Source organism: Xiphophorus couchianus, chromosome 9, assembly GCF_001444195.1.
Source record: "Xiphophorus couchianus chromosome 9, X_couchianus-1.0, whole genome shotgun sequence".
NCBI classification, from domain to species: Eukaryota; Metazoa; Chordata; class Actinopteri; order Cyprinodontiformes; family Poeciliidae; genus Xiphophorus; species Xiphophorus couchianus.
In genome coordinates, this window is record NC_040236.1 from 11,436,611 (window position 1) to 11,460,235 (window position 23,625).

The 23,625-nt window shown below is 37.5% G+C and overlaps 1 protein-coding gene across 3 annotated transcripts in view; it reads left to right on the forward strand.

The window, feature by feature from the left end:
* usp13 (ubiquitin specific peptidase 13) overlaps positions 1-20,862 on the forward strand; it is a 33,088-nt gene extending 12,226 nt beyond the window's left edge. The window contains exons 10-21 of one of the 3 annotated variants that reach the window (XM_028027195.1): positions 681-774; positions 1,982-2,107; positions 4,472-4,625; positions 5,047-5,221; positions 5,317-5,405; positions 5,759-5,881; positions 10,894-10,917; positions 11,283-11,426; positions 14,862-15,031; positions 17,003-17,192; positions 17,496-17,580; positions 17,712-20,862. In XM_028027195.1, coding sequence (XP_027882996.1) covers positions 681-774; positions 1,982-2,107; positions 4,472-4,625; positions 5,047-5,221; positions 5,317-5,405; positions 5,759-5,881; positions 10,894-10,917; positions 11,283-11,426; positions 14,862-15,031; positions 17,003-17,192; positions 17,496-17,580; positions 17,712-17,808 — 1,471 coding nt within the window. In that variant the 3' untranslated portion in view covers positions 17,809-20,862. Of the gene's footprint in view, positions 1-680; positions 787-1,981; positions 2,108-4,471; positions 4,626-5,046; positions 5,222-5,316; positions 5,406-5,758; positions 5,882-10,893; positions 10,918-11,282; positions 11,427-14,861; positions 15,032-17,002; positions 17,193-17,495; positions 17,581-17,711 lie in introns of all 3 variants that reach the window. The other 2 variants (XM_028027196.1, XM_028027194.1) reach the window with 2 other exon arrangements.
* Positions 20,863-23,625: the final 2,763 nt, after the last annotated feature.

Consider the following 23,625-nt stretch of genomic DNA (forward strand, 5'->3'; position numbering starts at 1 on the left):
TACCCAATAAAGAGGATGCACAGTGTGCACAGATAATTATAGTGGAACAATACTATAAGTTTGCCTCATCCCCATTTTTTAACTTTGATGTTGTCTGCAAAGGGGTATTTTGACTTGAAGTAATTATATAGTCTTGGTTTTATTGTTGACTCTGATAAATAAAAATTTGGTTCATAATTTGCCCTGTTTCATATTTCCACTGCCTCAGCAGGAATCAGAGGAGCAATCAGTGGAACAAGGTGTAATATAAAACAAATACATGTATTATATTTTAGATATCAGCATGCATATTTATCTTCATAAATAAAAGGTTTGAACAATTATTCCCTCTGGTTTTGAATGTTGTGTGGCTGGAAAGATTTTTGTTCTTCATTTCTTACACCCAGATAGTTATAATGGTGTGTAACCATGGCCATAAGGTGTTTTTTTTTCCTTCACAGGCTTTCACTACACTTTCAGTTTGATTAGATGTGTTTTAAAAATCTCACTTAAGCAAGACTTTTATGCTAACTAAAACTCAAAACTCATTTGTGCTGATGTTGACAGTAGTTTCCTGCAGGAACCATATTTTTGTGTCACGTGAGAATTGCTGTATCTTCAGAGTGTGATGGGCAGGAAATGAAGCCAAATGAATGTGGAATGAGACTGACTCTGTTTTTCTGCCCGTTTTTGTCCATCAGGGCTAAACTGGGACACGGGCTCCTCTCAGGCCAGTACTCCAAACCACCCATGAAATCTGAGCTCATTGAACAGGTGATGAAAGAAGAACACAAGGTATTAAACGGGGTATGTCCTGCTCCATAACTGAGTTTCCATGGCCAATGTTGAAAATGAGATGTGACGGAATCAATGGTCATGGCATCATAAAGCATTACAAAGTAATTTCCTTCTACTCAATGTAGCGGTTTCTTGATGTGAGAAGCATAAAGGAGTTGAAGTATTACATAGACCAGGACTTTCTGTGACCTCATGGCTTGTTTTTAGCCTGATTGCTGCCAGTAACTGACAGGGCAAAGCTGTGATCCTGAACTTAAATGTGATGGAGGAGTCAAGTTTAGACACGTCTTGACAGCTGAGAGGAAACGGCGGTGGACTTGTGCTGACACGCTGTGCTCAGTTTGCACAGAGGGATTCTTAACCAGTGCAATCACATATATATCATTAACCTGGCTTTCTAATTTTATTGATGATGATGGGAAATTTTGACATGCTGAGATATGGACTTGTTTGCTGTGAGAATGAATGTCAGGGTTCAATGCCCCAAGAACTGGTTTGTCACTTTGAAGCCCCAGACTTCATTGTGTTTTATGTGATAAACCAGTGTAAAATTAAGTGGAAGAAAAAGAAAGTATATTTCCTTACTTGTTTTTACAAATAAAAATCTGAAATGTGTGGAATCTGTCTGACACCCCAGCCAATGCCTTCAGGAGGCACCTAATTAATAATTAGAAACTAGCTGTGAGTAATTTAACTTTACATCTGCAGCAACATTATAAGTGCAAATGAAATGTATTTGTTTAATTTTGCTTAGAAAATATATACTATAAATATAACCCACCTGAGTAGCAGAAGTACTCTCCCACCACAGAAGACAAGTGAACTATATATCCAGTGACATTATCAGGTCGACTTCAAAGATAATTCAAACTTTTACCTTTTTTAATGTGGTGAAAAAAGTATTTAAGGATTATTATAGAAGCTAAGGTTGAGCTAAGTGTTCACTTTTAAGGCTGTGACTGAATACTTGCACCCTGTCACATTTTCTTAGTGGTGAGTGCATCCAAAACTATAATTTTAGTTGCCACAAAAAAGTTGCTGGCACCTTGTCCAGATTTTATATCTCATTTCAGAACAGTTTAACCAAATTAGGGTTTTTTTTTTAGCTAGTTTTAGTGTCATACTTTCGCCTTTGAGAAAGGTGACTTCTCATGAACAGTCGGTGTGCGTGACTCTTTCAATATTTAGTTTTTTGTCATTGCAGCACCAACAGAGGGGAATCTCTCCCCGAATGCTCAAGGCACTGGTCAGCAGGGGGCACCCAGAGTTTTCCTCCAACAGACAACAAGATGGCCATGAGTTCTTCCTGCACCTTATCAACTTGGTGGAAGTAAGTGAATCAATCCCTTCTGCATATACAGGATATACAGTGTGTTTGCAATCGTATACCAGCTAACTTCCTGTCCGTCGCTGTAGAGGACAAACGGAACAAATCAAACCGCCACTAGAGTGACGCCACAAAGAGGTTTTGATGCAAAATTATGTTGGTATGAATCGTTCATAATATAGTCGGCCACATACACAATTTTTTTTTCATACTGTTCTTTTCACAAATTGAACGAAAAACATGCTTCTTTTTGAAAAAGATGTTCAACTAAACGTTGTTCCGATGTTTCAGACCTTTTTGACTGGTTCTTGCTGGTTTTAACGAAAGAGTTCAGAACCTCCATAGTCAGCTCATACATGCAGTACAAAAATCTTTAAATGGGTTTTTCTGATGCAGGGTTTATTTATGTTCATTGCTATCGGTTTCATGTAGTGGTGAGAAAATGCTTTCTTAAATATCCTGGTTATCAGACATAATCAAGCCCCCAAAAAGAACCTGACACTTCCATCCTGTTGCATTAATTAAATACATCAACTTCTTTCTCCCTTTGCTAAAAGTCCTCATATTGTCTCAGTATATGCAGAACTTCTTAAACAATTCCTAAATTCTCCTTTCAATCCAGTTCTTGATATTTTTTTAAGCTGTCTGTAAACGACCCCCTGGTTTATGCAGGCAGATAACCAGACTAAAGCCACAACCATCAGTCACCCTGCAAGCTGGGCCTGGGTGAAATTATAGCTTGTGCATTTCTGTAGCTTCTCAGAATAGAAGGCAATAGTCCACAGCCATGCAGACTGGTTTCCCTTCCATAAAGCCCTCAAATAAAACCCCCAGTGACCCCAGCCTATGTTGGCACTGGAGACCTGAGCAGCTCCTGGAAAATAATTAATGTGGTGGTGCTTCTAAAAAGATGCAAGTCTGTCAAAATTTAAAGACAAATTTGAGATTAAGTGACATTGCTCTGTGATCTAAGTACAGTAGACTACAGTATTTACACGCACATCTAAAACACCTGCATGTTTTAGATGTTCCCCTAGTCCAGCACAGCAGAAATATAAATGACCTCTTCAGCATGTCATTAGTCTGAGGAGGCCTGGTAATGAACTGTTCATTTGATTCAGGTGTGTTGAACAAGGAGTTGTTCCCTCTCAATTGTGGCCAGACTTGTAGTGGATAATAATTATAGTCATTTCTACGTCTGCGATGGAGCATTACATGAAAATTGAATTAAGCCAAAAGGAGCAGAAGGGTGATGTTAGGTGTTGTAATAGCAAAGTTTCTAGCTAAAATTTAACTTCATACTGTGAACATAATTTACATCTATTTAGAGACAAGGAAGTCAGGAGAAATGCTGTGTGGGTGCAGTACCTTGAAAACATAACAAACCGGCACCCTATGGAAGGATTTAAAAGTGTTCTGTGTGAGACACGTCTGTCTGTAATTCACCACAGTGAGGAATTACTACAGAGAGGAAACACTGACTTGAAGCAGAAGCATTCTCATACACATGTTTTCTAATTCGCCCACCATCATTACCCTGCTGGCATTAACCTTCTCACTAGAATACTTGATATTATGGCGCCACGTGTTATTTGTGCCACTTTTTGCACATTATAAACCTGGTTTTACTCATGAGGAACTTGTTCTTCTGTAACGTAGCTGTCAAACATCAATCTGATGACTTGTGCTTTTTGGTTAAAAAGCCACTTCAAACTAAGGCTGAAGTCAGAATAATCAGGCAACCTCTGAAGTCAATTAATTGTTCAGAAACTGAGAAAAAAACCCGATGATGTTGCCAATTATTGGTAAAACAAATCAAAGTGCTTTGAACAGCTCCTGTTGCGACTCCAGTCCAATCATACTACTAGTATTATTCTGGAGGTCAAGTCAATAACCTCAACCTAGTCGAGCTCTATCAGCTTGAGCTACTGGTCATACCAATGATGTGAACTGTGTTGTGTATCTTCTTTCAGCTTTGGATTCTTCCTCCTCTTAAATACAGGATTTCATTTTTTTAATAATCTTGAGACAAACATTGTTTTTGATGGATGAGCAGAAATATGTTCTCCCTACCTGTGTGTGAGTTCACCCCCGTTTTCTAGTTGGTATTAAAATGCTCACTGTATCCTTCATCTCTGTTGCCAAAACACTTCTATAAATCCATTCATTGTATTGCCCTTATAATAGTTTAAATAGTAAAAAAAAACACTCCTCCCTCCTTTAAATACGGGGGCTCCTTGTTCTCTAATTTGCTGGTTTTGTAATCTTCTATCACAAATGAAAAAAGTTCAGCTTGTTAGCTTTTACATATTAGTAAAACTTTGTCTTAATGGGTTTATATATTTTTTTCTTGATTTGTTTTTTCAGAGAAACAGTGCTGGTTCAGAGAATCCAAGCGACTCGTTTCGTTTCTTGGTGGAGGAGAGAGTTCAGTGCTGTCAGACTCGGCGGGTTCGTTACACTCAGCGGGTCGACTACTGCATCCAGCTACCGGCTCCCATAGAAGCAGCGACAAACAGAGGTACAGACAGTGGCTGTTTTTGCATCAATGAGCCCTTTCATCAAACTTCATTTGGGCTTTCAAAAATACGTAAGCAAAAAGGAATGATTGGTCCTGGTTTGAACTGCCTATGCAATTCATTACTCACACTATACTCGAAAATTGATGTCATAAACCAAAGGTGTATATAAGGTGTATATAAATTTTAAGAATCTCACGGCAGAAGGGTCTATACAAAGTCTTACAGACATGCACCTTTACATGCACGTGCAGGATTGAGAGATCTTTGGTTCTGAATTGAGGGGGACATTTATGTGCTGTTTTATGTAACTAACTTCAAATTTCCACTGTAATAACACATTTTGTTTTACAATATTTGAATCTCTGTGTTTATGTTATGTTTGCTAACAATTCCTCTCACTTTGAACTCTGATTTTTCCAGAGGAGTTGCTTGCATATGAGGCCAGGCGGAAAGAAGCCGAGGAGAACACGCGTGCCCCTCCTGAACCGGTGCGAGCACGGATCCCTTTCACAGCCTGTCTTCAGGCCTTTACAGAGCCTGAAAACGTCCCCGATTTCTGGAGTTCAGCGTTACAGGCCAAATCAGCTGGAGTCAAGTAATCAGACATGCATCTAATGAAATCACTTCATTATTGTGTCTTTCATTTACTGCTTGTTTGTAATCCAAATCTTTTTAAACATTCGTTCCCAGAACTTCCCGCTTTGCCTCGTTCCCAGAGTATCTTGTTATGCAGATCAAGAAATTCACCTTCGGTGTTGACTGGGTGCCAAAGAAGCTTGGTAATTAAGCTACAGCCTGGTAGTGATTAATGGGAGCCGAAACTGAGATTCCTTAAGTGCTGTAATACTAAAAATAACCAGCGGAGGGCAGCACCAAACTGCATTTCGCAGAGCATTTACATGTCTGACCAACTAATACAAATTCATAAATAATTCACCTGCAGTTTGAAGATAAACAATTTTTTTCATCATCCATATTTATCAACACTGTTGAAAGCATAAATTTTATTATAGACACAGACGTGTTTGTTATTGATATCGTGTGAAATTATTTATGGTGCTTAGTGACTTGCCAAGCATAGTTGTTAATGAATCTCCTCAGCTGACACCAGTGTGCATGTTGGGTTTTACAGACCTGGCCATCGATGTTCCAGACTTCTTGGACCTGAGCCGGCTCCGAGCCACAGGGCTGCAGGCGGGCGAAGAGGAGCTTCCGGATCTCATGCCTCCCATTGTTTTACCGGAAGACACCAGAGGTATGACACTGACCAATATGGCTAAAAGGTTTTACTCCGTTTTGAGCTAAGAAAACCTTTCTTTGTTGTTTTGTACACTTACAATAAATACAAACTCTAGTATTTGGTTCTGGCTCAGTTAAAACCTTCTCACCAAGAAACAAATGAGATTAAGTACAGAATGTAAATAATCAAGAATACAAATATATTCTGGATCATTCAGATGCGTTTTTTTTTTTTTTTTGGTAAAATACTTCAGTAGTAGTGGATAAAATGTTGAAAAACAGAAAAATGATTGCAGTGAGATTAGATTCTGAGTAATATTTATTTTAGATTTACCTGTTTCTACTGTCTTCAGAGAAAAAGAAAGTCAACAGAGCCCCGTTGTATTACAGAAAGTATTACTGAAAAAATATGCATATTAGAAAAATATATCCATGCAGAATATGATTTTGTAATATATGAGATAAAACATTTGCAAGGTGTTTTATTTAATGTTTTTATTGTTTCTGATGTTAAGATATTTATATCTATTTTAGATAGATAGAAATATCCATTATTTCTATCATTCTGTTATATTTGCATTTAACAGAATGTAAATGTAAACATTTAAACATGCGATTGGTGATTTAACAATCTGCTTAAAAGTTTTAAACTGAACGATAAAAAATATATAACTTTGTGTCCAAGTTTATACATCTCCTACGATGTGCCAGTTTTTTGTGGCGCAGAGTTGTGGAATATTAGCCCATTTTTCTCCGCCTCTCTTCACGGACAGGGGTCTCCCATGATTTACAAGCAGTGGCCCACAGCAGCGTCGGTGGTGATGCATGAACTCGTTGAAGAAAATGCTAAATGGCACTCTTTACAACTTGGGGCATTTTTGGCCCTGCATTTTCAATTTCACAGTCCTATTTGTGATGTTAAAGGGCAGCGTTTTCCCTGAGCGCCTGCGCTTCTGTTTGGCCAAACCAATTTTTGTGCCTTTGTTGAGTCACAAGTTGTGACTTTTTTTGTCCAACAAAGTCACAACTTCCAGTTGTTTTGAGAAGAAACTGCAATGAGAGTTGTTAAAAGTAGATAGGCTACCATAGATTCTTCACGTGGAGTATTTTTTTGAGCCCAGTCATCTGTGAAATTGTCTTTAATATAATCTGCTCAAAGCTACCCCAGTTCTCTCTTAAGTACACATTCAATGAGAATCTCAGGGAAGGGAAATGTTCAGTCAACTAAGGTTGTTGTGCTGGAAGTCGTGTTTATTTCATGTGAGACTTTTTAAATGTACATCACAGGGCTTTTGGAGAACAGACACTGAAATATGCTGCTATGTTTTGGAGGAAATAATGGTTCCACTTTTCTAGAAACTTTGCTTAACCAGACTTTTACTTTGTGAGACTTAATTTCATCTTTTTTTCTGTCTTTGTTTAACCCACATCCTGTTGAAAAGTTAATCTACTTGAAATTGTTGGTGTGTTCCTAATATTTTAGAAGAAATACGGCAGATAGAGAGAGAGTTGATGGCAACACTTGCAGTAGCTCATAGAAAGAACAAAACCAGGATATTTAAAAAAATACTTTAGACTACTACTTCTCAGTAAAGGAAACTTGGAGAACAAAAAAGACAAATTGGACTTTCTTAGAGTGGGCCTAAATATTTCAGAACTGAGCAGCTTGTACTGAACACACTGAATTGGATTCAGAATCTATTAGACATATCTTTATTGGTCATTATGTATGAGCACAAAACTGTGCCAAAAATGTTCTGTACTTCTTAATCAAGGTTTTTAATGTTGTAAAATGTCTAAGGAAAGAAAAAGTATCCTCCTTTTAGGATCTAGTTTTTGGCATTTTATGGAATACCTAATTGGAGATACACTGCCATGAATATTTAAACCTTTAGCGATTTTTTTATTTATTAGTTGCTTTCTTCAAAGAAAGTTAGATAATTTTTCCCCTTAATAAATTAAGTGGTTTGAGCCAGGCTTTATGTTTTTAATCAGATTATGTTTGTCCGATATAATAACTATTTGAAATATATTTGTGACAACAAAACAAAAACAGAAGAAATTTGTTCTTTATTCACAGCTCTGTACAAACAGAATGTGTATAAAAACCTTCACATGTCTAAGTGCACATTTTGGCTCACTTATTATGCATTACACTGATTGTGACCAATCAAAGTGTTCAAAAAGAAAACGTACATTTGCACAAACCGTAATTTCTCACCGAACTGGATTTAAAAACACAAAATACTTTTAGCCTTAATTTTTTGCCAATATTTATACGCCCTTTACTTGCCTCACATTGACCAAATTTACAATTCAATGGATGCATATTCAGAAACCAATCTCGCAATTTGACAACAGGACCACAAAAATGGTGACCACACTTATAAAACATTTTTCTCATTCGATTAAGTTTATTTCGGTGTTATTTTCTCTGAGTTTTCTGCTCAAATGTGTTTATGCAAGGTTACAATAACATTCTTCTTGTATTTAATATGATTAAAACTGTGAAATGAAAAGAGGTCAGAGCATACAACTTGCTGTTTCTGAATGTGCTCCTATATTTGCTTATTTTGTATTAATATCTTGAATTTTTATTTGCTGTCAATGAACCGCTGATTCGTTATCCCATCTGGCTGGAGTTGGCAGTGATGAGTGATTGGTCACCCTTTTGTCTCCAAATGCATCAATGCTTCGCACTGATTACACCATAACCCACAAATGTGTTTTCTTGTAGCCTGACTGAGCCACAATATTGCTCATTAGTCTGTTATTCAGTTGTGTGCTAAAATATTTCAGACCATTTAGGGGGAGAAAAACAAAAATTTGTTGTTTTGCTTCAATATTTTTGTTTTAATACATCAAACTAATGAAAGCACCTCGGATAGCACACACTTAAGATATTGATTTCTGAGTTCACCTTTTCTTTTTTTTTGCATTTAAATATGAAAATAAGCCACAAGAATAAATATGCAAACTGTTTTGTTACTAAATTAAAATGTTGCAGAGGACAGGAGCACAGGAGCACTTCCTGTGTAGATTACACAGGAAGAACATGTACAAAACAATTTATTTACACATGAAGATGGAAACAGAACAGCAATGTTGTTTTGTATGTGGCTTGGAAATCTTAGTTTCTTTTAATGAGTTATAACAAGAAAATATATGACGATGATGAAAAGTTATTTTATTTCAGTAATTTAGTTTCAAAAAATGAAACTTGCATATGTCATTACATAAATTTATAATTTTTAAGTGTTTGTTGTGATAATTTAATCATTGTGAATTTCATCTAACAAAAACCCAAAGTTCTGTTTCTCTAAAAGTTACAATTTTGAACACAAATATTGGTTAAAAAATAAAGAAAATTCATGTAGAAATTTGGCCACACAATTATTAGGAAGACTGCCAGCTTAAGTCAGCAACACCTTGTAAGTCACAAAAGGTCATTGCTAAAGAAACTGGCTGTTCAGCGTGATGCATGTTAGGATATTAATGGAAAGTTGATTGAATGAAAAAGTGGAAAGAGCTGCAAAAGCATAAAGGTTAACTACAGCCTTGAGAGGATTTTGAAGCAAAGTCCTTTGAAAAGTTTGGGAGAAGATTAAAATAATGTGGACTACAGCTGAAGTTCTGCCTGAGCTAAGAGGGAAAAGGCACATGGTAGAACATTTTATATTTCACTGGAAAAGGTCTGAGAGTCTTGAGGAAGAGCGGAGAGGCACGTAGTACAAGCCGTTTCAGGTCCAGAGAGAGGTTTCTACATCCAGTCATGATTCAGGGAGCCATCTCATGTGCTGGCGCTGGTCCAATGAGTTTTTTTCAAAGTCAGCTGAACAATCAACCAGGGCACTTTAGAGCACTTCTACATCTCCATAAGGCTTTTTCATTAGAGGAGAACATGAGTTCATTTTCCAGGAGGACTTAGCACCTGCCAAAAGGCGCTAAAGGCACCAATGCCTGCACTGATGACCATCATCAGTGTTAGCTGGCCACCAAGCTGGCCTGAACTAAACCTTAGAGAATCTATGCAGAAGACTAGTTGAATGACCTGTTCTTCCTCAGGGGCCTAAAAACTATTGAGTGCATGTACTTTACTGTACAAATGACAGTCAAAGTAAATACTTTCTCTGAAGTGAATGAGCACAAATCACACAAAATAATGCAGGGTCTGCTTCGTCTGTAAAGCGTCTGCTGTGTGCAGATGAAGCATCGCATCAGAAATTGAGCATATTTGCTTCTCATCAAATAATGCTTTGGTTGTGTTGGTTTTAGAAAATAACATTTTGCTTAAAAATCACCGCTGCTTAAAATTGGGCTGCTCCTCATTAAATGTTCGTTTAATGAATTTTGTGTGTTTGCAGTAACTCTCACTAACAAGCTCCTTTTAGCTTTCTTACAAGTAGCCTCGTTCACCGCAAAAGCACAAAATCTAACCAGATAAATTTGGTGTAGTTTCTAGTAAGAATATGTTAGCAAACTTGAAATAAGACAAAACTAACTTAAAAGTGACTTTTCAGTGAGATCTATAGGCTTGTTTTAATTAAATAATGCCTTTATATTGATGAAAACAAACTTGTTCCATTGGCAGATTATTTAACTTTTATAACAAGACATTTTCCTAATGTTATAAGTTAATTTATCTGCCACTGGAACTAGTAGGTTTTCATCAATAGTAAGAAAATATTTACTTACTAAATAATTCCTTAATATTTAAGTTTAAAACAAGCTTAGATATAACAAGCTTATACTGAAAGTTACTTATAATTTAAGTTGTCTTATAAGTGTAATAAGATATTTGCACTAGGATCTAGTGCAACACACAGTGTTTAAAGCAGTGAGGAGAGGTGTTTGTGATGAGCTTACACAACTTTATGGATGTGAGACATTTAGGGAATGTCTGTAAATCCTTTAAAGCTTTACTCTTCCTGCAGCAGAGTCTGAGCTGAAACAAAAAGCACAACTTGTGATTATTGATCTCACTGTATGCTGCTACCTCTAAGCAATCATTCTCCTCCTTTTCTCCAGATAACTCCATGAGCTCAACCGACTGTGAGTATTTATTTCTCTTTTGACTCACACTCTTTGAACAAATGTGTTGGATGCATGTAAGTTATTGCTTTGGAAAGTGTATTTTCCTTTAGACAGCTGTGATGAATGCCTCCACTACCTGAGCAGGTGCTGCAGGTGCTCTATACTTTCAGGCAAACTTAACTTTTTCTGAATGTAGCTCTGCTTATTTTAGCCAGGCTCATTTCTCTCTCTGATAAATCTTACCTGGCCAACAATGCCTCGCCGGACCCGATTCTCCTCTGGTCCTTCTGTATAATGAGTCCCAGAGAGAGAGGATTACTGTTACTGCTGAATTGGTGAGTGCATGCTAAGGTGTTGTTGATGTTGGTTTATTTCGACCACAGCTCCAGAGATAGACGAAGGCGCCGTTATGCAGCTGGCAGAGATGGGTTTTCCACTGGAGGCCTGCAGGAAGGCTGTGTACTACACAGGAAACATGGGCCCAGAGATGGCCTTCAACTGGATCATAGCCCACATGGAGGAGCCTGGTAAGGCAGCAATGCCTCACAGAGCATGGCAGCATGGTGCTGAGGGGGAGTGTTTGACAGAAACTGAGCAAACTCCTTTAGGCTGACAGCAGTTTTTAAAAAGTCTTTTGACATATTTCAAAAGTTAGTGGGCCTAGATATTATTGCTCATATATGAGACATTTAAGAGGGAACCTTTCTAATGGTAGTAAGTTAATTAATAAAATACATAAACACAAAAACAAGAAATTTTGCTTTATTTTTGACTTAATAAAAATGAGTTAGTTTTTCTGCTAATTCTGTTTAAGCTGTTTTAACTGAAAACATTTCTTTTGACAAATCAGTGACTATCAAACATTAGCCAGCAAATGTAGCAATTTACTATTTAATCTTACAACTTTGACAGTATTTCAGTTGCACCAAAGCCATATCATATATTAAATATCTTGTAAAAATGGCATCAGAAACATGTAGACAAATATAAATGTTCACCAGCCTTCAGAAAACAGGATTTTTTAAAGGGTTTACAAATAATAAAAACCTACTGTTGGATTATGTACAGAAATAAAATGCTGCAAATTTTCAAAGGGCGGTGCATAGAGTTTTATAAGCTCTCTTATGTTTTAAATTAAGGCTCCACTTTATCCATCTTTTTGTAGATTTTACTCTTCTATTAATGAAATGCACCATTAGTGATGGAACAGAGTGGACTAATAACATAACATTTGCTTTTATCCTCAAATTGTGGGGTCTATGAACATCCAATTTTGAAAGCAACCCAAGAAATAGTGTTTATGCAGTCTGTTGCCAGCAAATATATGGAAAAACTAATCGCACACCATCAAAATTAGATAAGGAATCATAACATCAAAAGCCTGCAAAAGATTTCTCTTCTAGATTACTCTAGTTTTTAGTTAGTATTGAAGGGTAACTGAGGACCTAAAGACCTGAACAACTGCATCTAAAACTCTGTTTAAAGTTATTGTGCAGTAATTTTAAACAGGGTCTACAGGCTTTCAGAGGGTGCAGAGAGGAGCAGAAAAAAAGCAGAACTTTACTTATTAGGGACCTTTTGAGCACAGACGTAATTTGAACTTATAGACACGGCACATCTAATGTTTTTCTACTCTGTATATATAGAAACCCAACACTGTTCCAGACAATCTCCAGTTCTGGGCTGCAAATGTTTATTTGTGCATGTCTGTATATTACTGATCCTCAACAAAAACTTAGTGGAAATCGACCCAGAGTATCTGAGCTGCTCAGCAGTGAAGCTGTTCCCCCAAGGTGTCGAGGCGTGTCACTTTTTATTTCCCTTGCTGGATGTAAAGAGCCTTTGTACAGTGGATGGAAATTAGAGCAGCCTCCTGCCTGTTAGTCTTTAAATGGGTCTAATGCATCTGCAAAATGGCTGCAATCAGATGCCGTAATATCAGCAGGATCAGCTGTTCAAGTGTGCTTCATAAAGTTTTATTCTTGCTCAGCTTTCTTCTTTTTGATTAGCCTTTTTCTCACCATTATTACTTCAGATTCTTCTAAATGTTTTGCCAGAAGAAAGTTGTACATCTTTCTACAAGTTTTTAGAACCTGAAAGCATTGTTAGTTAACAAGATACTTAACCACATTAACTTTTATTTCCACACACATTTTGTAGCTTTATTAATAAATGTCAAGCAATATTAAATTCTGCAGAGATGTTCCCTGCAAAGAAGGGGACCAGTGCTGCAAAAATCTGTTTTTTACATAAAACATATAGAAATGTAGAAAATTGTAGGCTTAGCTAAAATGATCACAAATGCTTTAAAATGGAAACCAAAGGCAGAAAAAACATAAAGTGAAGAGAAATTATAATTGAAATAGATGATAGGACAGCTGAAACATCCATCGATCAGCCACAAGAACGTCAAGAGTTTCCTCTTGGTGCTGTAATAATGAATTGGTGTGAAACCAAGTTTTTGCCAAAGAGCCACTGCAAAAGGTCCTATTGCTGGAAAACAACACATCTAAGGGGTAAAAGATAGTTACTTTTGGATCTACGGGCAGCACAGACCTTCACTAAATTCAAACCACAGAACACTGGGAATCACTGTGGATCAGGCTCCATGTCATGAGGACAGTGAAGTGGGCACTTTGTGTTCCTGTTTATGAGTAATTTAAGAACCAGGTTGAGATATTTCAGTAACATAGTCTGTCTGCAGAGGTACTGTAAGCTTGTTAACAAAAAGAGCTAATGCACTCTTTCTCTGCAGCTACTAGTTGACTGTTTTGCTTTTAGACAGTCTATTCTCTTCTTATAAGAGCTGCATGCAGCCAAGGTCAGTCTGCTATATTTGATATATTCCTGAATTAGCTTTTAGAAAATATTGAAGCATGTTTACAATGGGCCATTAAAGTATTTTTTTTTGTTGACCCAGCTATAATGATAACATCTTGAAGACGCCCATTTTCATGTGAATAAAAACAACTTGATTCTTACTAGCATGGACACAGGACTACAAGGCCGAGATGGAAAATGGTCCTGGAAGATAATGTTCTGCATTTTCATTTATGGCAATGACTATAATAGAGGCTCTGTCTAATACCAGTGTGAGCGTATCTATTAGATGCGTCCTTGTTTGTGGTGGAAGGATATTATGGTGCGATTTAATTTGGTTTAAAAGACCTGGAAACCATGATTTTTTTTTTTTCAGGGTTAAATCTGAAATGGTTACCACGTTTTTCCAGGTGGGCAAAATCTCTGCCTTTTTCCTCACAAATAATTTGATATAAAAAAATAACCACTAGAGCATTTTGCAGATTGGTTTCCAAGCAACACACAAGCGCAACAACCAAAGCGTCACAGTGGCAGGAAAAAAATGATGGGTGCCGCTAAGAGCCACATTAACATTAGGAAAATGTGCATAAGGAAATCTCCATCCATCCAGCTTCTACACCTGCTTGTTTTGCAGGACTGCACACACTAAGACTTAAAATCAATCTAGAGAGACCAATTAACCTACCAATCGTGTTTTTGGACTGTGTGCATGCGTGGGGTCTCTCTGACTTCCTGGCTTCCAGTTGTTAGCAACACTGCCACTGTGCAGCCCAGATGGAGTCTCATTGGAAATTGCAATAACATGCCTTATGTTTTTGTTTCTCATGTCATCATGATGCGTGAGAGCGCAGTTACCTAAGTTTTATGTACACATTTTGTATGTGCTGTCAGATTAATTTGTCATCAGATTCACAAAGCAGATTATTCTCCCACTGTTACCTCCTGATACTTTTTATCCACCTTCCTTTTGCTTCTTTATTTCTTTATTTTATTCCTCCTTCTAATAAATCATAAAATCAGCAAAATCGGTCAGCCCATAAAACGGGCTTTCATCAAGGACTCGAAGTGTTATTTCTATGTTCCCAGTAGTAATAAATACTCTCTATATATTTTTTTAAAATGATCTTTCTCTGTTTTTGCAGACTTTGCTGAACCTCTCACTTTGCCCTCAATGATGGATCCTCTTCCCTCTACCAGTAACAGCCCCATGGGGGCGACGCCACTGGACAACTTGCCTCCCGAGGAGAGCATCGCCATCCTCACCTCGATGGGCTTTCCTCGCAATCACAGCATCCGCGCTCTCAAAGCCACGGTCAGTCATCTGCTTACTGTGTTTCTTTTCCATCATTTGCTTCTACTGAACTTAAATAATACATTCTTTCTTTGTGCATATTGGACTAATATTGCTTGTAAACCTCATAGAGACTGATATATTCTTAGCCACACTTTGTTAGATGTGAATACAGGGCATTAGAAAAGTTTTTGTATCCATTATTTCCTCATGTTTCAAACGCAAACTTGAATGTATGTCATTGGGATATTGTGTGATAGACCAATATATATTTTTGAGAATAAAAATCTATAAAATGTTTCAAGTATCTATTCAGCCTTTTGTAGAACCACTTTCCTCTGCAATTACAGCTGCAGGTCTTTTGTGCTATGACCATCAGCTTTGCACATCTCTGCAGTGTGATGTGAAAAGTGAGTTATTTTAGCTGGAAACACGCAGAGCTGAGCTGTCTCAGCGTGGGCAGACATGGCCGTCGCGTCTGACCTCCTTAAAGAGGAGAAATCTTAGGTGGATGGCCCTTTGTCTGCCTTTCACGCAGACTGTTGATAGTTTGAAAGGAAGTGGAAATAGTCAGACTTGAGCAATAGAGAGGATGGAAAAGGGGCCGCCTACACCATGTGCTGAGTGTCTCAGGGAAACGAAGGGCTAAAAGCACATCTGTAACAACTGTCTGGCAAGACAAGGAAACACTTTTCCGAAACTTAAAAGAAACTGTAGCTTAGGTTAAAGAGGAAAAAAGCAGGAGGAGGGCAGGAAGTGAAGTGGCATTTGAAAAGAGGGCAAAGACGGAGCACGATGATGAAAAGCGAACTCTGTAAGTCATAAAAGGCTCTGGCTGCCCTACTTGTTCACTTTCCAAGGTGCGGATTTATTCGGACCTACATGTCATAGTGATTAAAGATGTCTGCTCTACATGGTGTTTACAAATAGTCCCTGCATCACACAAATGCCCCCTCCCCTCACCTCCATGTTGCACAGACTTTCTGGTTGAGGAACGCACGAAAGCATCAGACAACTGGTAAAGCAGTCCATAATCACAAATGGTGTGGAATAAATTAAATGTTTTTACTTCTTTTATGGGTCAAAGAGAATGCCACCTCCATTTCCAAGTTCCTCCAGCCTCCAAATGGCCGCTGATTCTCACATTTCATGTTTCATATTTCAAACTGCCCCTCTCAGCAAAAATAGCCCCGCAGACGGCTGGTAGGAAGCAAAAATAGATGCCGGGCTTTCTTGTTTATCATTAGTAAAGCCACAGAGCTTGCTGGCAGACACGCTGCTGCTGCTGCTGCTGCTGCTGCTGTTGTTGAAGTGGAGAGAAAACAAAGAATGCATATTCCTCCCGAGGGAGGGAGGGATGGAGTGATGGAGGGAGGTGTGAAACAGCGAGGGGTCTCACTGCTGGTTTGTTGTCGGACCATATTGAGTGCGAGGCACGTTTATCTGACCCCATAGACCTCTCTGAGGGATAAAAACAGATGCCATCAGCCAAGCTGTCTCCACATGCGTTCCCTAGACTCTCATTCCCCACCTGTCACACCTCTGCTTTGGTCTCAAAACAAACAGGGGGAGGTTTATCACAGATGGAAGCCTCCCACTTCTCTAGTGAAAGATTGCTCATTTATCGTGTTCATCACGGGGCATTCAACAAATTGGCAAAACTAGAAGAACAAACATTTCTAATCCTGGTTTCTGTAGCATGGTCTAAGATTGCAGCTTTTTGTAAGAGTAGTATGTGGGTGATGGTGGCTCAGGAGGGAGGAGTTGGTCCTGTGACCACAGGGTTGCTGGTTCAAACCCCTCCACGAATACTAATCCTAGCTACTGCTAATCTTTGCATTAGCAGTAGCTCAGTTTCCGTGCAGAAAGTGTTTTAAAAATCTGCATCAAATGACCAGTTTCATTTGCAGCGACTGTGAAGCTGGCTAGCAAAAAGACGACTTGATATCAACTTTTTTTTTCTTAGCTTGGCTTCCTTTTATGATTTTCTAGAATAATAATCTTGAGCGAGCGCTCGACTGGATCTTCTCCCACCCAGAGGAGGAGGAGAGCGACGGGCTCTCTGACATGGCGGACACGGAGCCCAACGACAACGCCTTTTCCAACATGAACTCGCACAGCGACTCCACGCTGTCCCCAGACAGAGAAACGTCCGGCCCGAGAGTCAAAGATGGACCAGGACGTAAGTGCTTCACACTTACTGTGTCTGTTTTTGATCTTTCTGTGAAGAAAAGGTAATCAGACTTTGGACGTTTTAAGCTTCTTTTAAGAAATCTTCAGCACTTATAAGATTTTTTTTTGTAAAATTCTGCAAAAGCTTCCTGGCATAGTAGGAGTAATGTGATCATTTTCCTGATGTGCTTTACATACACAAGGAAATCTGACTTTAATGACCCTTGAAATGGCTTTTTTTTTAAATTAAAATGTTGCAACATTTCTGTGTTAGTTTGTTTCTTATCATGTTTGTGACTTTTCTTCACTTAAGGATATGAGCTGTTTGCCATCATCAGCCACATGGGAGCCTCCACAATGTCTGGACATTATGTTTGTCACATCAAAAAAGAGGGAAGGTCAGTAGCAACCTGTCTCAGAAAAATTGGCAAAGTCTGTTAACTTTTTCCTATTTATTCTATTTAATCTTGTGGTATTTATGGCTCTGAACAGTGTGTATAATGAATAATCTTCGCTCCTCTTCATTCAGGTGGGTGATCTACAACGACCACAAAGTGTGTTTGTCAGAAAGGCCTCCAAAGGACTTGGGCTACATCTACTTTTACCGTCGCCTCTCGAGCAGTTAAAATCGCTGCCTCCCTCCTCCCTGCAGTCTTTAAATAGCTTCAGTCTTTTACCCAGAAATACTGGCAGACACCTGCGACGACAGCCACAGCAGAAACGATGGAAGAAACCTCACAGACCAGCTTCTTGCCTTATCCTCATCTCACATAGGAGTAATTAGGAATAATAGTCAAAAAAGGAAAGCGATGTGCTTATTTTCTGTGCATTTGTCGTGCTTTGAATGTATATTTTATGGTTTATGTTGGGAGAGATAAAGAGAGGGGAAAAAAGTAAGTACACAGGGATGCATGCAATTTGTACTTCTGGAGTGGTCTGGAAACAAAACGATGCAACATATCAAATCAGGTTGTTCCTCCGCTCTGCCTTCAGCTGCTGTGCTGTACTTTCACACTGCTACATTTTATAAATGTGTGCTTAGATGGCAGTGCTACACTTCCACTCCACAATTGCTCAGATTCTGCAACAAAACATAAGTGATGTCTGTGCTGTTGGTGGCTTTGCATCTTGCCAGGAAATACAACAAATGTGTCCCATTCATTCACTCTGGATGCTGAGGGAACACCCCAAACACCTTTTAAGCTTTCAGATTCAGGGAAGCACAAGGAAGGTTAAAATGTTATCTAGACTGTAAATACACAGAATTATTTGCTGGATTACAGCTAAAAACTGCCCCAGAAACAAAATGTTTCTGTGTTTTTCTGCGCTGACTGACTTCCAAAACCCCCAAAAGCACTTTTAAATAAAAAAAAATGTTCTGCACTTGATGCAAAAGAAGTGGAATAACATGTTTATTCACCAACAAGTGAAGTTAAATTATTCCTTAAACCGTGACAGTATTAAATATCGTGAATGCCCAATTGGAGCATGTATAAGCCTGTTTAAATAAATATTAGGTCAGTGCTGCAGCTATATCTCGTATAAAAGTTCACAGTCCTGAACTTTTTAAACAGTTTTTGCCCAAATTGCAAAATATTTGCTTCCTCTGCAAACTTGAACCCAGCTGCACCTGCAGCAGTTTGGTTTCTTTATCACCCTGACAGATTCAGACTGTGACCCAAAAAGGTGAAATGAATGTTTTCTTTGAGTTGCTGCCAATTTGCAGGACTCTTGTTGTTATTTATTGAACTGTTGTCCAGACTCCAGAGCAGCACGTCTGGAGAAATATGCACTGCAACTAAATCCGGGATGAAGGCTGCACACTGATCTGTGTCTCCTCCGCAGTGCACACGCTGCACATGCTTTTACATTGCCAAATGTAAATCTCTATGGTGCTCATTGTAAACAGAACCTCCTCTTTCAAAACCCTTAAAGCAGCAAAAATCATTCAACTCATTTGAATCTAAATAGGATGTCTTCAACATTCAGGATGCACTGACTGGTAGACATGGGATTTATACATCAAGGTTTCAAAAGGTTAGTTTCCAGCTGATATCATCTTGTTATACTTTAGAGAGTACAAAGAGCAGAACAGCTTAGAAGGTATATGTTGTGCAATAAGTACTTAAAAACTAAATTTAAGGGGCATTTTTTAAATGTAATTTGCTGTGAATCAAAATGACAGTAAATAAATCATTTAACGATAAATCAGTATAATTTATTTTAGCAGCAGCAGTGGGAATAATTTTATGTTTTGTTATTTTAAACACATTGACGCACTGAAGCCATGACGTTTTACCACAACCTTCTCAAACCAGCAGAATCTCATGCTGGCCCACGCTGGTTTGTTGTACTTTAGTTTGGACTGGAATATAAACTGGTTTTGTTTTATGCATCCACGCAAAAGACAGTGCAATATTTCAACGCATTGGCCATTTGTTTTGTGCACTGACATGCTTAGCAGCAACTCAGTGGCTCCTGAAGCTGGAGGTCTTGAGAATTCAAAGTTTACTCTCAAATTGATCCTGGATATAAAAAGATAATTCAGTATTTAGGGTTTGGAAGGTCTAATTTTATTCTTCTTTATTTGACGTACCAGTGGTGAATGTATTTCCTGACTGGTCACATGTCTTTGTTTGCTTTGCAGAACTTCACTTTGACATCTGTGGGTTGTAACGTTTTTTTGTCCTCCAAAACTCAAGTCCATCTTTACATTTAATTGTCGACATAATGGTTTCCATAAAAAAAATTGGATGCCAACTAACCAATGTTAATTAGTGTGTTGTAAAAAAGAAAAAAAATAGTAGTTTGAATAAGAACAGCAACAAAAACGATATTTTTAGCTGGTAGTTGGAATATGACGGAATAGAAACAAAAACGCTTCTTTCATTCATAATCACCTAAAGGCTGTTTCTATTCTGTCTTTACAGATTAAATGCTATTTTAACAAATACTCAATCTATGGGATAAACTTAATTTTCACTGTGCTCCTCTTTAACAACACTGTGCCTAAACCTCCCTGGACAAATCTCTTAACTCATATCAAATCTCCACCTCTCAATGAAACTGCTGCTGTGTTTCTCGTCTATGCAGCAGGAAATATTACTCAAAGTTTCTATGCAAGTCCTGCATTTCTGCTGCTCCTCATCAGCAGATGACTGATGAGGTTGTTGTCTCGCTCAGCTGTGGTCAGTTATAAATGTGTCCACCTGTGCTCTGAAGTTTGTCTTTTTGCTGCCCCTTCTGTTTCCTGGATAGATATTTTTATTTATTTTTTTTATTCTTGTCTTGTTTCAGCTTTTCCTCCCCTCTCTCCTTTCTTGTCTTCTTATTCAATTTGTTACAAGAAAAAGTTTCATATTCAGCACGTGCACTAAAGGTCAACAAGTAGTTATTTGGATTGTACAATAGTACTTTTGCAGCTTTTATCCTAATTTTTTTTTCACTTCCATAAATGTCAAACATGTTGATTGTTTTTCTCCCTGCTGCCTTTTTGCAAAAGGATCTGTGCCACCACCTTAGTTTTTATTCGTGGGATTATTTTACTTTTGTAATGTAGCTGTTAATTCAAATGTGGCTTTAATGTACGTGAATACCGTACAGTATATCCAGTGGCACTGTTTACTTTATGATGTTTGGGTAATTTAATAAACTCCACATTTGTTGAAATAACCTGAAAAGCTTGAACCAGATTTTTTAGTCTTGTTTCTTAAAGAAATCATATTTTCTGGTGATATTCTTGAAATGGTACTAGGCTGATTTTTTTTTTTTTGTTGAATTTTGTTGAAACTCAGCTGTTAGTCCATCAAAACCTTGTGGTTGCCTTCTAACCTCACATGATTTCTGTCTGTTCTGCATTTAGCTGGAGGACATTCAGACCGATAGCCGGATATCAAATGATGTTAGATTAAAAGTAGCCCGAGAACAGATTCTTGAGATACCCCAAAAAAGACAGACAAGCAGAAAATGTATAACAATAGTTTATTTTAAAAGGTTACTTCCATACTTTGTTGTTAAAGGTACTAATGCTTTCCTTGTGATTATACAAGTTCAGTAACAAGCATTATAGTAAGTGGTTTAATAAATGGATGCATGTATAGAAAGTATATAATTTCTAGTTTCAATCATCAAAATATAGTTTTTATTCAAATGTGATGCTTCAATTAAATTTTCTAAAGCAAACTATCACTATACATGTTGCAACAAAGTAACAGCAAGGGTTAATGACGTTCATGAGCCCTGGCCTACAGGCAGCTTTAAGTCGTTTTTAAATGCTTTAAAGTTACATCGCAACAAAACCAGCATATACATTATTACATCTGTAAAGTACAGATTCTTTACATCTATGGAGACATAAAATGCATTCAAGCCTTAATAAAATATAGAATAAACATTTAAGATGACAAAATGCGTTATTTAATAAAGGTAAAAAAAATAACTTAATCTTGTACTATAATGCATTCTTTCTTAAAGTAGATGCTTTTTTAAATGTCTTTCTGGACATTTAATTTTATTCTAGTTACATGTGTGAACTTTTGGTCTTTCTGTGAAAAGCATAAACAGAGGTGTTTAAACGTGTTAAATCTCTTAAGTAGAATAAGCAACAGTAATAGGTGTAAATGTAAGAATGTAAAATTATTTCAAATAGTTGCAATAAACTGCTTTGCAGTTTTACTTTACATTTAGTATAACATTTTTAAAATCCCTAAACCCTGTCTCACTATTGCATATCTGCCTTGTTTTTCCAACTGGTGGCTTCCTGCTCGTCTGATACCGTAAAGTGTAATTTCATCTCCAGTTAAACAAAGAAATGCCAGAAAGCTTTTGTACAAGTCAAAAAAAAAAAAAAACTTTCACATGAGCATTGCAACTCAGAGATGTCATATACAACACACATAGGCACTAGTGCTACAAATTTGACATAAATGCTACTTAAATGCTTCAGCAATATAATGTTAGTGATGCTATGCTACAGCGTGCAGAATGCTTCAAGTGGCTCCAACAGCTAAATGGAATGACCTATTTTCTGATAAAAATCAGCTAAAAATTATTTGGCCACTTGGAGGCAGTCACAGATTGGTGTAGAGAATTTTACTTTTACTCCCGGAGGGATAGACAAGTAGGGAAGACCATTTCTGTCGCTTTGATTAAAAAACAACAACTTTTATCTCATAATTGTTATTTTTTTCTCTGCCAAACTGGTTACCATTCAGTTTTTTGTTTTTTTTTTTACATTGTGGGATTCTTCTAAAACTGGTAGGATTACTAGATTTATAAAATCACTTCTTTCTTTATATTAAGCCAGACTTGTTTCACTTTATCTCTTTATAATGTCACAGAGCCAATTCAAGGCATTTCAATATAATTTGATACAAGTTTATTTGTTTTTTCATCAAAGAGGCAGGAATGGGCTTCCTCAAACAAGAGCTAAGTAGGAAAAATAAATAGCAGTAGTAATTTACACGCTTCGTCCCGATGTGCTTGCACTACACTAAAAGAGGTCACAGCAAAAGCAACATGCAAACTTTATAGAAAAGCAAAAAGTGTTTTTATATACGGCAACAAACATGGCATGATAAGAAAGTAACTGAGGCAAAAAGCAAAGTTTTATAGGTTGGGTTCACTACATCAATTACCCCCTAATGATCAGTTTCAAAATTTCAATCTAATAACTATGATCGCCTACAGCTGCAGGGAAATGATCTAAGCCTAGATTTTTATGAAAATGTTTTTTGTATCCTCATTATTCTGCGTGAGCCCTGCACTTCTTCTTTTATGCCATAGAACATACTGTGTGTTGAATAAATACTGGATATATAGATATTGTTTAATGCTAAGGTTGCAGTACATTGTAGAAATATTGCAAGGGAGCCTCTTCTTCCGCCTAAATGTTACATATATTAATGATAGCATAAGCAAGCACCTGCATGCATTAAAATGAAGGTATAATCCTGTGCTGTAATTAACATGCTATTTCCTCATGATGTTTCTCAGAAGCATGCACTATGCTACTTCAGTTCACCTGAGGAGGTACCTAATTCTGCAAAAATCTTGACTTTAAGGGCAGAGCTTAAAGCTTCCTCCTTTTTTTGTTTCAAAGTTACAGAATAAAAAAGTGAAGGCCCAAGATGTGATTTGAAAAAAGAAGAAAATTTCAAAACATGGTGTTAGTAAGTAAAGTAGTAAGTAAAGCTATTACAAAGAAGACATAGGATGAAGACAGGCAGAGGCTTACCTAGCAGATAGTCAGATGTGTGTGCACATCTGACTATCGTAGTTGTGTTCTTGGGACATTACTGCTTGACTATTATAATTATTTCCAGAAAGACTTCCAGAAGATGTAACCGAAGATAACAAATGACATCTGTAAATATATATTTTTGATTTGAGTGGCAACATTTCTGGAAGCAGCATCCGTTGACCATCACTAGTTGGGGCCTGCC